General features: G+C 32.3%; 1 protein-coding gene and 1 pseudogene across 4 annotated transcripts; both read left to right on the plus strand.

Annotated features, from left to right (window-relative positions):
- Positions 1 to 806: 806 nt before the first annotated feature.
- LOC107954413 (uncharacterized calcium-binding protein At1g02270) lies at positions 807 to 4582 on the plus strand. Of its 4 annotated transcripts, none has more exons than XM_016889959.2 (11): positions 807 to 1224; positions 1332 to 1520; positions 1631 to 1735; positions 1899 to 2004; positions 2552 to 2772; positions 2865 to 2941; positions 3030 to 3135; positions 3251 to 3376; positions 3690 to 3800; positions 3917 to 3992; positions 4176 to 4398. In XM_016889959.2, the coding sequence occupies exons 1-10, from the start codon at positions 1222 to 1224 to the stop codon at positions 3956 to 3958; spliced, it is 1086 nt and encodes a 361-aa protein (XP_016745448.1). In that variant the 5' UTR covers positions 807 to 1221; the 3' UTR covers positions 3959 to 3992; positions 4176 to 4398. The 4 variants fall into 4 exon arrangements, with proteins under 4 accessions (XP_016745448.1, XP_016745445.1, XP_016745444.1 ...); XM_016889956.2 differs by having other exon boundaries at positions 808 to 1224; positions 3924 to 3992; positions 4176 to 4582; XM_016889955.2 differs by having other exon boundaries at positions 810 to 1224; positions 3885 to 3992; positions 4176 to 4582.
- Positions 4583 to 11658: 7076 nt separating this feature from the next.
- Positions 11659 to 14823, plus strand: LOC107954414 (protein NTM1-like 9; annotated as a pseudogene).
- The last annotated feature ends 459 nt before the right edge of the window (positions 14824 to 15282 follow it).

A 15282-nucleotide genomic window follows, 5' to 3' on the forward strand; every position in this document is an offset into this window, starting at 1 on the left:
TCCGAAATGAAAGAGTCTTAATTAATAACTTGATTTGATTAAGGATCGTATTTTTAACTTTCGGCATTTAGACATTAATTAATCAACTTGGTACCAATTTTTGGGCGTTACGGGGTGCTAATCCTTCTTCGTACGTAACTGACTCGTAGACCAAAGTCGTTTTTAGGTGATCCAATCACATCTCAATAAAATATTGGTGGCGACTCTCAATTTTTTTTTAAATCGATAATTAATTTTTGTTTTGTTTCTTAAAAAAAAAAAGGTTTCGACACCATACACAGAAGAACTTAAACCCATAATAAATTTCAGAAAAAACCTATATAAAATTCAAATATGAAAGTTTTTTGATCCTACAACTTTAACCTTACTATTAAACCAAGTCGTTATTAACTATTTTTTCTTTAAACTAAATTATATATACTTAAAACTATACTTTTTACAAAGTAAAATATATTATTATAAGAGTTCCTTCTAAATATATTGGCTATTAATTTTTTACCCGTGATATATATTTGTATAAGGTATTCCTGTCATATGTAGAAATTGTTTTGAATCATGTGCTAAAAAAGGCCTTCAAGGAGTAGGTGCATGTGCAATTTTCTTTTCTTTGTTAAAAAAAAGAAGCAAACGCGTTGTTAAAACTATATTTAAAAAATTAAATTCAAGTGGATAAAAATAGGATGTTTGACGAGTTCAATGTATTTTTCAAATGCATGATGATAAAATATCATGATACTTACTTTCTTGTTAAATACAACCCCATTACCAAGAATAAAATAAAATCCCATATGAGCCGAAGTGGAATGTTCTTAAATTACAGTTAAGATAGCCCAAAAAGTGATACAGCCTAAGCGATATCTAGCTTGGGCATATCCAGCTGTTTACCAGGAAAACCAAAAATAAAGGTTAAACAATGGGACCCTTGTAGTAAAACACAAAAACAGAAACAACAAATCATAACAAAAACCACCATCCTCCTCCCCCTGAATTCCATCAATCATTTCTCCTACTTTTTCTTGTATAAAATCAAATCATCTCCACCATATTAATTCGATACTGCACCTGCATCTAACTCTGTCCACAAGCCCAGGCCAAGGCCTAAATCAAAGTTGAATTAAATCACCCTTTTTTAAAAACCTTTCATTTTGTACAACCCCTTCTATCATTTATCTTCTTCTACTTGCTTGCGGCAAACAACAATCAGAGTAGCTATAACTTGAAATGGTATGTTGGAATTTGGAATCGTTGTGTTGTTTGTTACATTGGGTTTTGTTTTTCTTTCAATGCTTTATCTTGTTAATGATTGTTTTTTTATTTTTATTTTTTGAAAGGTAATGCTGGTTAGTTTTTTTAAAGACCCAGAATTTGCTAATGTGGATTCAAGTGAAAACGAGTCTATACCTTTTAGAGGGACGATTTTGAGGACAAAAAGTGGTAAATTTTCATCAGTTTCGGAGCCTTGCGTTTCTTGTACCACCTTCAACATCTTGGCACCTATCTACAAGCGATTGGACCAGCAGGTGATTTCTTCTTCTCCTTTCCCTTGTATTTTACTTTCTCTTTCATTGTCATCTTTTTGTTTGTAAATTTTGCTAATTTCGATGTTTCATTTGGGGTGGTGATGGAACAGAATCAGAACGTACGTGAAAGTGATTTCAGAGCATTTTGGTTAGCTAGAAATGAGAGGATTGTAGATTGGTTGCTTTATGAAAGCTCTTCCATTATCTGTCTCCAGGTGGGTTTCATGTGCCCCTTTCTTTTGCTTTCTCTTTCTCATCAGATTGACTTTCGGTGTATGAATTTTTCAATAAGAAATGACTCTTTCCTTCTATTAAGAGCCTTAATTTCAAGTATAATAACATAAGCCTTTCATAATGTGCTTTTTGGTTCAATGATAGGAATTTTGGGTTGGAAATGAAGAATTGGTACAAATGTACGAACAAAGGCTTGGTGCTAGTGGCTATGACACATTCAAGCTTGCAAGAACCAACAACCGAGGAGATGGTACATGTTTTTTCAACTGATTTCTTCTGATGTTGTAGGCAAAATTTTGAGATTTTGCTTACAAATTCCTATATGTTTTCCTGACTATTAGTAAATTAAGCTTAAATAAACTCGAAGTCATTAAAGAATCTGAGAGTTGGACACAAAATTGTTGTAATATTAGTTTGATGCAACTTGCTATTCTTCATTTTGGTGGTTCATGTCTGACTTCTTCGCTGTCAGTCTTTGGGCCTTCCATTTGGCTCGTTTCCTATAGAGTATAGTAAACAGAAATATAGCCATTTTTCTCACCTTTCGAGGGCCGAACTTGGTTCCTTTATAGTTCACATATTTTTCTTTTTTCTCTCTCTTTTCAGCTACTAACGCCGGGGGAAGACGATGGGGATATCTTTTAGGCTGTTAGCAGTCCTAATAATGTGTACAGACTATCCTGAAAGATTTAATTCAGTTACTGTGGTGCTTGATGTTTTGTTTTCATTTTGTAACTTTTCGAAGTATTCATTACTAGTCTCAAACTTGAGAATTTATGTTAGTTTTTCTACGACAGGCTTGCTGACTGCCATTCACAAGGAGTACTTCAGGGTTTTAAATTATAGAGAGTTGCTCTTCAATGACTTCGGAGACCGTGTTGCTCAGTTGTTACATGTTCAATCGGTCATCCCTTTCTTGCAAAATAATGATGATAGTATGCAACAAGAAATTCTTATTGTGAACACCCACCTTTTATTTCCTCACGATTCCAGTTTATCCATCGTAAGACTGCACCAGGTAGATGTTATCTTCCTCTAGGATATGTCTTTATATGACTCCCCATTTTCTGTTTCGATTACTTACCTCTTTTTATGGCATTCTTCGCTCAGGTTTATAAAATACTACAATATCTTGAAACATATCAGAGAGAAAACAAACTCAGCCAGGTGCCTGTCATGCTCTGCGGGTAAGCATAATGTTTGGTTTTATTGTTTCATGATTTCCTCATATGAGCGTGCTCTAATATGTTTTGTATAATGTTTTCGGTGTTGTAGTGACTGGAATGGAAGCAAGCGTGGGCATGTTTACAAATTCCTCAGGTCCCAGGGATTTGTTTCATCGTACGATATTGCTCATGAATATACAGACAGTGATCACAAGGTTAGTACATTTGATTTCACATTTTAGCATCTTTGTATCAATATACCGTTATATTGTTAGAGTATGCAGTGGGTACTGATTAAGAGTGTTGGATCTATCATCGTACATCATGCAGTGGGTTAGCCATCGAAATCATAGAGGAAACATCTGTGGTGTTGATTTCATATGGCTCCGTAACCCTAACAAGTCAATAAAACCATTGAAGATAAGTTGGGCTGAAGCAGCTTTCGGTATAATAAAGGTTAGTTCAGCAATTTCCATATTACACTTTTATTCAAACTTTTTCTTTCTAGATTAAATTATAACCTAATGCGTTATAACTACTTGTCTAATCTAATATCCATGCTTCCCTTGTTGATGAAACTGTCAAGTGATTGATTTGGGAATTCGAATCCACTGCTGATCTCTCTAATTCATACCTTCATTTATGTTTCTTATGAATTGTAGCATGATGAGGACATTTGTTTTCTTTACCTTTTTATGTTGCAAATGAATATCACGAATTAACATGCTTTGGACATTAAAAACTTAATATTCCATTTTCTTGGTTCCAGTATCAACTTCAAAAGGCTCAATTGAATGAAAAAGATGCCTTTGACTTTCTAAGGGCCGACAACAATGGAAACTACATAACATATTCGGATTTCTGTGACGCACTGAAACAGGTATTTTTCATTCACTTCCTTGATCTGATTATTATGATGGGAGTGATAAAGATGAAGTTCTCATCGTTTCCTAATCATCTACAGCTAAAGTTAACCAGTCTTTCTCATGGACTAAGTTTCCAGGAGATGAAAGATCTTTGGGTCCAAGCAGATGTTGATGGAAATGGTGTTCTAGACTACGATGAATTTAAAGTATGCATCTCTAATTTATGCCTTTTGCCAGTTACAGATTTCCTTGATCAAATGGTGATAAGTTTTGATAACATAATTTGATGTATTTTAGATAATGTAGTATTTAAGCGAATTTTCTCTTGTAAAAAGATTTGAACAGTCACTGTTAAAATGGTTAATAACTGGTTGACATTTTTACTGCAGAGAATTTGGTACTGTACATGTTCAGAACATATAGATGAAGATAGCAACTCAGAGGACTCGAACGAAGGCATCACAAAAGAAGCTTTCGGTTTCGCAGTAAAGAATGCGATTCTCTTCCCCCGCGAAGTGGAGAAGGGGATATGGCCCGAGAACTACCACCTTTCCGATCATGCCCGACTCACTGCACTGTTCTCACCGGTTAGGTTACGGTGTTCACAGAAAAGCCTATAGCACCAGAGAGAAGATAGACTTTGGTAACACATTGTAAAGTAGTTTTGGGAATATGTTTTTGTATAGTTGAGGAAAAGTTGCTTTATCACATCCAATTTATTCATTTATCGCGAACAAGCACCAAATATAAGTAAATGGAAATGGCATTTAGGTTAGGGGAAAGAAAAATTTTCCAACAATTTGGTCTTACTTTTAAACAAGTTTTAAGTTCATTAAAATTACAATTACTTAAATATATCAAAATTTATGTAATATAGGTTATTACCATACTAATTGATATACAAATGTAAAATATTTTAAATAAATAATGTCCCGTATAAATATAAGTTAGGCATGTATGTTTGTGTTTTATCACTTGGAGCAATCTGCTTCCATGTTGCATTGGCCACAGGGTGGTAGCGGATTACATGCATAGCAGTCACCTAGCCGGCACCACATAGAGCATTCCTGATAGCCTCTCTCCCTCAAAACAAGCCATAAGAAATATTTCACACGCTGATGATATTTATTCATCCAAGTAGTGAACCAAGCCTTGTCTTTAAGTTTCCAACAGTTTCTAGCCAAATAATTAGACTTCACGTAGGACCACTGGTATGTCCCGTGACGCGGTAGAAAATATATACCGATGATCAAAACCCATTAATCTATGTGCGAGAAGTGAAATCGGGTCAAAAAGAAGTACACCTAAATTAATTTGAACAGAAAATGCTAGTGCCAGAAAGTGATTTGAACATCAATCGAACCAAAATTATCACAACCTTCAAGTTCTGGTCTCTACCGAATCCACCTCAGAGAAATGATCGAAAAACCCTCTTTAAACTTCTTAAAGAGTTTTAAGAAAAGCTTGACTAGACAAGTCAAATTCGAGTAAGTAATAGAGAATGGATCAAGACTTGCCTGTATTCAAATATTCTTATATTGAATAGCCAAATCTTCGGGAGTAATTTAAGGGGTTAGAATAAAAACATGATATTGTTCCCACAAAAGATATATGTTTATTTTCACCCTTAAATATATCTTTGACCGAAATTAATTAAAATTATTTTTAATTATATGAGACTTGTTGAGTGTTTTTGTGAGTATCTCCCCCAAGGAGGTTAATTTCCCTATTTATATGATACGGTTTCTAGATGCGACGTCCTAGGTAGGCCCCATACATGTCAACATATACTCTATTCTAAGGTTAACACGTGTTCCCTAAGTGTGGATTCGCTTGCATGATAATGCGAATTCACCACGTGCGAACTCATGTAAGCGAACTATGTAGGCTATCACTATTGAAGTCAAGTTGGTCCCAGTTGAGTAAGTGGGTAGCAAGCCGGTAATGACGAATACCATAACAATTTTTCCTCTACCTAGTTTGAAGTAAATCTTCTGATAAATTGACTAAGTGAAGTGAGGAATTTTTAAAAATGAAAATTATTGTATACGCCTTTCGTTTAAAATTATAATATACGTTTTCACATGTTAAAAGGAGGTATAATTGTAGGAAGTTTATTGGGGCCTTCATTCTTTGATGTGAAGGAAACGATAATGAAGAGGTGGAAGAAGAAAAAGACACCACTAATCCCAATGATACCAGTGCGAACTCTTGATTTCTTTGTATTTGTTGTACTTGTTGGATTACATTGTGAACTACTAGCCATGACTTTCCCGTTGTTTCTTGGCTAAGGTTCAGCTTAGTGATTCGAAGGTTGGAACGAGCTTCCATCTTTGGTTGTCTTGTTAGTGCTAGAGGGTTTGGGCTTGACTCCTTATGGCCAATTCTTCTACGAGAGAAACACATTTTATCTATTCTTTCATACACCAATTGTTGTCTATGTCCTTCTACGTAAATTATTTCTTATGTTTTATATCACGATTTGACACTTATATTATATATATATTTTACTCTAGTACTTCAATTATATATATATATATATTTATATATTTTGGTATTTTAACTATTCATACACGTTATAGATTTTATTTTGGAAGTTAATAGTGTAAACAAAAAAAATGGCACATTCAACCAATGAGAATGCATCACTTTTCTCTGCCTTTTTTATATATCATTGATGATGTTACATTAACTTACTTCTGACGGTCAATTTTTTTTTATTTAAAACCTTTTTTAGAAATTAAATATATATTTTGAATTTTTTTGAAAAATTATTTTTAATTTTGAATTTTTTCTATAACTTATAAATTATAAGAAATATGTTTTTAATTCTTTTATTTTTTTGTACTTTTAAAACTGACTATTTTAATATTTAATATATATACAAAGATTTTAAATTTTATTAGATATGTTTTAAATATTTTAGTTCCTTTTTTTAATTATTTACAATTTATGTAATATTTTTATAATTTTTTAAAATAGTTTATATAAAATTTTTGAATTCTTTTTAATTCAATACTTTTATATATTTTTTGAATTATATATATTAGACATTATATTTATCTTTTGAATTTTGGATAATTTTTAAAGGATGCCACATCATCAATTGTTATATGTAAAGGAATGCAATATGACGTGTTCTCATTGGCTATATGTGCCATTTGTTTTTTTAGGGTAAATCACACATATAGTCACCTAATTATATGTTTTTCATTTTAGGCAATTAAAATAAAAAATTTACAATTTAAATATTTTATATAATTTCATCATTTTAGTCATTAATGTTAAAATCTCGAACAAAAATCTTACATAAATCTTACATGTCATTTTTCTTTTGAAATTGGGTTTTCTTTTATTCTTTTTTTCCTTTTTTCTTCTCCTCCTCCTTCTAACCCTAGCTACAGCCTTTCCACCATCGGTGCTTTGACGGGCACAAAACCACCACTAAGCGACAGGTCTCTCCAAACCTTCTATCCATCCTTTGATTTAGATTTTCCCAAAAAATGACCAAAACTTACAAAACCTCAAGCAAAGGTTCAATGCTAAAAACTCTGATCTGTCGGCGTCCACGGTTGGATAGCCGCAAGCTCGAGATATGTTGTTCTCCTCAACCTTTTCTCTACCTTCATTGTTTGGATTGTTGAATAGAGCTCCGATGCTCAAAGAAATGAGAGGCCCTAAAATCTATTTACTTTTTTATTTAATAAAAAAAAGTATAAACTAATTTAGTAAATTTTTTTATTAAATAAACTATTCTCATCAAATTACCAAAATAATACATAAAATGAGAATTAGTTTATACTTTTTTAAATAGCTTTACTTTAGGTAAAATCTATTTACTTTAATAATAAAATAAAGGGCTTTTATGAGTAAGAATCATAGATTAAGAGCTTATTTAACTACAAAAATAGGTTGAGCGCTTGTTTATTAAATAAAAAAGTGAGTTGAAGGGGAATACAAATAAAATAATAAATAAGGAGGGCTTAGAAGGCAATTAGCCAAGTTTCAGCTTTGGCGCTGACACACCCACCAATTCACTTTCAAAATTCAAAATGGTAAATTTTCATGTCAGGTCCTTAAAACTACAGACAGTTACATTTTAGTCCTATGCCGCCATTCTCATTGGCACCACCTTCAGCCCCCTTTTTTTTTGGTATATTTTGGTAAATAATTTTTTGGGTATATTTTGGTATATTTTTATTTCTTTTGGATTATTTTAGTAAAAAACCCATACAATTGCATTCTTTTAGTTATGGATTATATTTTATATTAAATAATTGTTTGAACATTAACAACATTATCAAAACCTCTCTACTATTTGGACAAAAATTGAAAAAAAATTAAAACTTAGAACTTCATTTTTGTTTAATCAACATTAAAAATGTTATAAGTTTAAGGGCCAGTTCTTCGTTGCTTAAAAAAAGCACTTCTGACTCAAAATATTTTTGAAAGAAAAGTTGTGAAGAATAAGTTGCTTTTGGCTGAAATTTTTAGTTGAAAAGCACTTCTGAAGAAGAGAAGCTAAAAGTTTTAGCTTTTCCTCACCCAAAAACACTTTTGGTGCTTAATTACTTTTCACCCCTCCAATAACATAGTATTTTCTTTTTTTTTTCTTGGTGCTTAATTACAAATATGTTAAAATCATTAATTAAAAATAAAAAAAATATTTTTTAAAATACTAATTACAAATATTTAATGGTTATATTTAAATATTTAAAATATAGTTTATATATTCTAATTAAATTTTATAAATAATTATTATTTATTGCTCAAAAATATTTAAAATTTATATTTCATATGTTAAAATATTAACAACAAGTTATAATAATTTTTTTATATTCTTCCTAAAATATAATAATATTAACTAATTTAAATATTATTTAAATGCATATTTGTTACTTGATAATAACATGTCTAAAATGAATATTTTATTTCTCAAAAGCACTTTTTGACAGCAATACTAAACACTCAAATTTTAAACCAAACTTTTCAAAAACACTTCTCAAAAGCACTTTTCTATAGCAGTTTTCAAAAGCACTTCTCAAAAACAATGAAGAACTGGCCCTTAGTAGTCTAGAATCGGCTGAGATCAGAAAAATGTTTAGAACCGGACTTTGGCCTAATAATATTTATGTTAATGTGTGCAATGATATAATGTTTAAGTCAAACGACTTAATTAAATTGAATTACTATAATAAATTATGAAAAATATTATATGAATTGAGATGTGATATGAATACAAATGTTCAAAAATTAATTAAAATATAACATGTTGTAAATAAAATTATCAAAACCTATATAAAATAAATTATTAATTTTGAGCATGATATATTGATATAAAATTTTGACAAGTATAATGATCAAATTTTGGATGATTGTGGTAAAATTAAATTATACAATATGAGTCAAATTATTAAAATCATTAAAGTATGAGAAAATAGGAATACATTGTTCTATAAAAATATACAAGAAATAAAATATTATGACAAAATTTATAATATTTTAAATATAGTTATGATAGGAAAAATAATAAATCCACAAAGACATTAATTTTTCCTTCTTTCCTTTCTTCATTCAAACACAAGAATAAAAATTATATCTCCTAAATAACCTTTGAAACCTATTTAATTCTGGTTATTAGTGGTCTTGAAAAGAAAATTTTTTAATATAAATTTTGCTTTTTTATTTATAATTCTTTTAAAATTCTTAAATTAGAAAAAAAATGTTGGAATTCATGTTATTTTAAATTTTAGAATAATAATAATACTAATTAAACTAAAATTAACAAGTAAAACAAATTAGAGTGGAAAATGAGAGAAATTGGATAAGATAATTAATGATGGATTACTAATTAGTAATTTAAATGATGACCTCTTCCCACTAGACCTGTCCATGGGTCGGGCGGCCCGCCCAAAATATGAGAGGGTTCGGGTAAAAATATAGGCCAGAAATATGGGATTGGATAAAAAAACGAGGCCCGTTTAAAAAATGGGCCAGGCTCGGGCTCAATTTTTTTGGCCCGGGCCCGGCCCGGCCCGGCCCGAATATAATAAATAAATATATTTTATTTTTATTTTTTAATTTTAAAATACTTTAAAAATATTTTTATTTTTATTTTTTTATTTTGTGTTTATTAAAAATCGGGCCGGGCCGGGTCGAGCTCGGGCTTATTTTTTTCTCGAACCGGGCCTTGTAAAATTTTAGGCCCATATTTCAGGCCGGGCCAAGCCCGGGCCTAAGAGTCGGCCCAGCCCATGAACAGGTCTACTTCCCACTCGATAATTTTGTTTTATACTAATAATAAAAAAGGGTTTTAGAGCGTATTTAAAAAAAAAATTAAAGTTTTAGTGCGATGAAGTGACTTCAATTAATGCAAGACAGAAGAATCTAGATTTGGCTAAAAAGAAATACTACGGAAGGTTCTAGAATCCACAAGCCCAAACATTAACATCAATTAATTATATTACAATCCCATGACGTGGAAAACAATAAAACTGACATGGCCAATAAACACGCCATCTTTTCAACTAAATCGTCTACAAGTTAATACGGAAGGTGATGATAGGTTTTACGTTACAAACATAATTTTAAGATTTAGGTACCAATTATCTAATCATAACCGTATCATTTTTTCGTTAACAGTTATATATATATAACAAATCATTATAATATAATTAGAGCTAACAAACAAATTTCTATTCATGTTCGTTTATTTTTAAGTTTGTTTGTGTTCAGTTTGTGTTCGTTAAGAATTTTAATTTTTTTGTTTATGTTTATTTATTTAAAATTATGTGTGTTCATGTTTGTTTGTTTAATGTTCACGAACATGTTCATTTAACTTAATCAAACATATAATTGAACATGTTCACAAGCAATGTTAATAAATAACAAACAAACAAACAAATAAACAATAAATACATACACACATATATTGTTTAGATATAAAATAGTCGAATATAAATATTAATAATTATATTATAAATTAAAAAATACAAACCAATATAATTTTATTAATATATACTAATAGAATTTTTATAAGAAAATACCATTAATAAATAAACGAGTCAATAAATGACTTGTTTGTGAACATAAACTAACCAAACACACCTTTGTTCGTGTTCATTCGTTTATTAAACAAACATAAAATTTTTGTTCATACTCGTTTGTTTAACTTAATAAACAAACGTTATACAAACGGTTCATGGGACGTTCTATATATTTAGATCCCTAAATAAAACTAAAAAAATGATATAAAATCTAATTAAACTTTTTTTTTATAAACCTAAGGAGGAGGCGTTGTCAAGAATTTCAACTAAAAAATGATGTAAATTAAAATTTAATTTCAACAAAAATATTTTATTATCACTCCAAAACTTAAGTTGACTAGATGGCATCACTTTTAAGAAAAACAATATAAAATCATCTGTATTTAAAATTTATATATATAATGTGATAATGTATAAATATATAAGAGGTTTGAATTTGATGTGATGAACATAATATATAATTAAAATTTTAAGATAATGGTAATTTTTAAAAGAAAAAAAAATATATTTTTCAATTTTAGAGTAGTAGATTTGCTTTTTTATAAGAATAGAATATATAAAATTTTAAATAGACACAAAATGAGTTAATTTTAAGACTGAATTTGTATCATATCAAAATTAATTCTAAATATAGATAACAAATCACAAGTAGGGATGGCGGGTTATATTTTGTGTTGGACAGTTTTCCACTTGGTGACTTAACTACTCTAAGAACTACTGAAACGCGTAACTCACTGGGTCCACTTAGATTCCCGACTAAGCTGAGCCGAAGACCTTAAGAATTTGCGAGTCAATGCTTTGTATATGTATATATTGAACACTTACTTCATCTCCACTTGCAGACACACATATATCCTATTTTTCTGCTTCTTGAAAGCAAATAGAAATTTTGAGCTTTTACTTTTTTCTGGTTTAGTATAGTAGTCATCATTATAAGTTGGGTAGCAAAATCATGGACAACGTCCTGGAAATTGGGTTCAGATTCCTCCCACCAGATGAAGAGATCATCAGTTTCTTTCTGAAGAAAAAGATGATGGGTGATCATAAAACCACCCGCTACATCAGAGAGGTCGACCTCCTGAAGCATGAGCCCTGGCAATTACCTGGTAATCTACTAATTTTATCTCCCATTTCACTCATCATATGTTTTTATCTTGAAATTTGGGTTGGTGATTTTCTTTTTCCCCTTGAGAGGACAGCCATGTCTGTAGTACAGTCCACCTATCCAGAATGGTTGTTCTTCTATAAACTCAACAAGATTTCCCAGAGAAAAAACGATCGTTCTACCAACGATGGGTATTGGAAATCAACGGGTGCGGATCGTCCCATCACTTGTGGAGATAGTCTGATTGGTACCAAGAAGACTTTGGTTTTCTATAAAGGCCGTACCCCTAATGGGCTCAGAACCGATTGGGTCATGCATGAGTTCCGCGCCACTGCCGACTCCCTGCCCCCTAATGCGGTAATCTTCGTGCACACATGACACGATCCATCCTCAAATCCCCCATCAAATTTTTTTTTCAGCTTTTGCTCTGTTTACATGTGTATGGTGAGTGATACATATGATTGCAAGTTACCAGATTTTATGGCTCAGATTACTTTAAATTCCCTTTGAATAGTTTTGTCTTGGGAATTAGATGGAGAGTTTAGTTCTGAAGATTGTTGCTTGCTTCCTGTTACTTACTAAATTAGGATCTACCGTTGTTTTTTGTCATATTAATCCACAATTGATTTAGTCCTGCAACTTTTATTTGTTAAATTCGGTAAACAATTGATAGCAGAGAAAAATGAATACTTGATTTCGAATGTTGATCAGCAATGTACACGTTTTGCAGCTTCTAGTTCCCAAGATAATGCAGTTGGGGCTACGTCTATGGAGGTGAGAAGGAACATGACTTACAAGCAACCTTTTTACTGAGTAATAAATAACCTTTGTTTCATGTGTGTTGAACTCACATATATTGATAATGCAGTCCAACAGTACGCATTTTGATATTGCTTTGCGGATGTATATGGAAGAGGAAGGAATGTTTGATTCTGATCTCTTACCATCCGGTGGCTTGCACTGTTTCCCATCATCCAGTGCCATTTTCAATAATGACCAGAGCAGGATTGAAGAACGTTTCTCCTTGGAGGATTTTGATTACCTACAGTCTGATGACTTGTTTGATGATGAAAATGAGTGGCAACGTCAATTCGTAAACATTGATGACGAAATGGAATTCTATGGTGCTCTGTTTCATAATCCAGATGAACGTACCAATGCAGAAGCTGAGTACAGGGACAATGCATGGGTAAAGAAACATTATAGAGTAGTTACCGTTGGAGATTTCTCCAACGGTGAGTAAAAACTGAGTCAGCACTATAGGAGAACAACAACTGCTTGAATAATGTCTGATACTGTCACGCAGTATCACAGTTTCAAGTTTCTGATTATGAGGTTCTCCTATAGCGTCTTAGGATCTCCAGGGAATTGAAAGTCTATAGTTGTGTTCACATCTTGAAGAGGTCATACAATGTTGCTTTCCTGTGGTCCAGGCAGTGTAATTATTTTAGTTGTCCTTGCGTCTTTTTAGAGTTTCATGTTTTTCACTCTTAAAATTTGACATATATCTTCCCCGTGTCTTTTTTAACAGCATGATCAAATTGTTCATATGTCTGATGGGACTTGCCATGGCCATTCGGAAGGACTCAATCAGAGGCGAATGGAAACTGGGGTTCATCATGATGAGGTCCTGATAATGGATTCTGGGGTTGAATCAGCGACAGTTACAGCCTATGAGATCAATTGTCTTGAACTGGTCCAGGAGGAAAGGTCTGTTAACTCAAGAGCATGCAAATCTGAATATAAGCCAATATCCCACAAGTCAGCGGTGCTGAGGCATCCTAGAAGAGTCCAATTGCAGGATAAATCTTTAGGGAAAGCAGTGTCCAGAGACAAGGTAAGTTAGTTAAACACTGTAGAAGGAAACTCAACTGCTTCAAATGTGGATTGAAACAACAACAATTCTTTCTTTACGACACTACTAACAGTTATTTGCTCCACATGCTTTCCTTTGCAGACAAGAGAGAGTGGCATACGTGGTCCTGCTGTTCAACCTATCCAAGACAAGAAATCCATCCTGCAGGCTAACGAAGGCCCTAAAATGGATAGGGACTGGAATACAAAATTGATTGTGAACTGGAGATCTGAAGGATCATCTGGAAGCAGTAGAAAAAATTCTTTCAATTTCGTGGAGATGTCCCAGCTAAGCTGCAAAGCAGATCCAGCATTAGTATATTTTAGAAATTTAGTTTTGGGCTTGATTTTGTTCGTAGTTTTAGTTAGAGAAGTTATGTTTCTTAGATAGTTCAGACGTGTGTGTTTCCAGCATTCCATTATAGTAAGACATGCATGGTATTGCTATTCTTGTGTCCCATCTGTGATGGAAATTGGAATAATGGCCGTATAAAGAGTTTTCTTTACAGTTAAGCTGATTATATCTGTAGTTAAGTTGAAAAAAGGTAAATATTTTCAGAGCCATGTTTTTTTTTTAATTATAATAAAAAATATTTAGTTGTCTGTGGAACTGCAGTGATCTAGCCTTCTTTACTTTCTTGTATAGACCTCCAGGCTCCCCCTAATCGTAAACCTCATCTATGATCGTAATGGGGTTGGAGTTTCCATATCTTTAATGCATCCTTGTATTGCCTACAATTGCCACTAATATAAGGATGCAGAGGAGTTCCTTAATGTTCTTCCTCACCTATGGATTGCAGGGAGTTGCAGACTCAGTTTTTAGTTCTAGACCTGTGGTATTTTGTTCATAGAGGTTTGGGTTTCATGATCTCGCTTTACCCTTGGTTCTACAACCTATGAAACCTGTAAAATCCCAGGATAACAAGTGATGAGACCTTCCTCTCCAAACACATGGAAGTAATTGCATGCCATGATGCCAATGGAAGAATGTCTAAAACTGATATTATCATGGCTTAAAGGGGAACATAGAAGGACCAACAAAAGCAAAGACAGGGAAAGCGCTGAATGACGATAGTGAAACAGAGAAATCAGATCAGAATAGAAAGATATGGGGGTTGCAAGGTCCACCATTGCACTTGCCTAGGAACTTCGCAAACATTGAATTTGATGAAAAATTATTATTACTAGGAAAGGAAAAAAAAATGTAAGTGTTGCGCGGAAGCGTGTGAAAGAGTAAAATTATTGTACTGAAAAATCACACTAAGTTCAATTCCCAGGAAAGAGAGGTGGATCACGAGGATCGCTTACATACCAGATCTTTCCTAGCCAGAATATCCCTCTATCGTAATTTAATAGCACAATAAATCACTACAATGACACTTGCAAAATATGCAGAACAAAAATAAAGAACACTAGAATTTTAACGAGGTTCAGCAAATTTTGCCTACGTCCTCAGGCACTACCAAATATATTTCACTCCAAAAAATACAA

Source organism: Gossypium hirsutum, chromosome D07, assembly GCF_007990345.1.
Source record: "Gossypium hirsutum isolate 1008001.06 chromosome D07, Gossypium_hirsutum_v2.1, whole genome shotgun sequence".
NCBI lineage: Eukaryota > Viridiplantae > Streptophyta > Magnoliopsida > Malvales > Malvaceae > Gossypium > Gossypium hirsutum.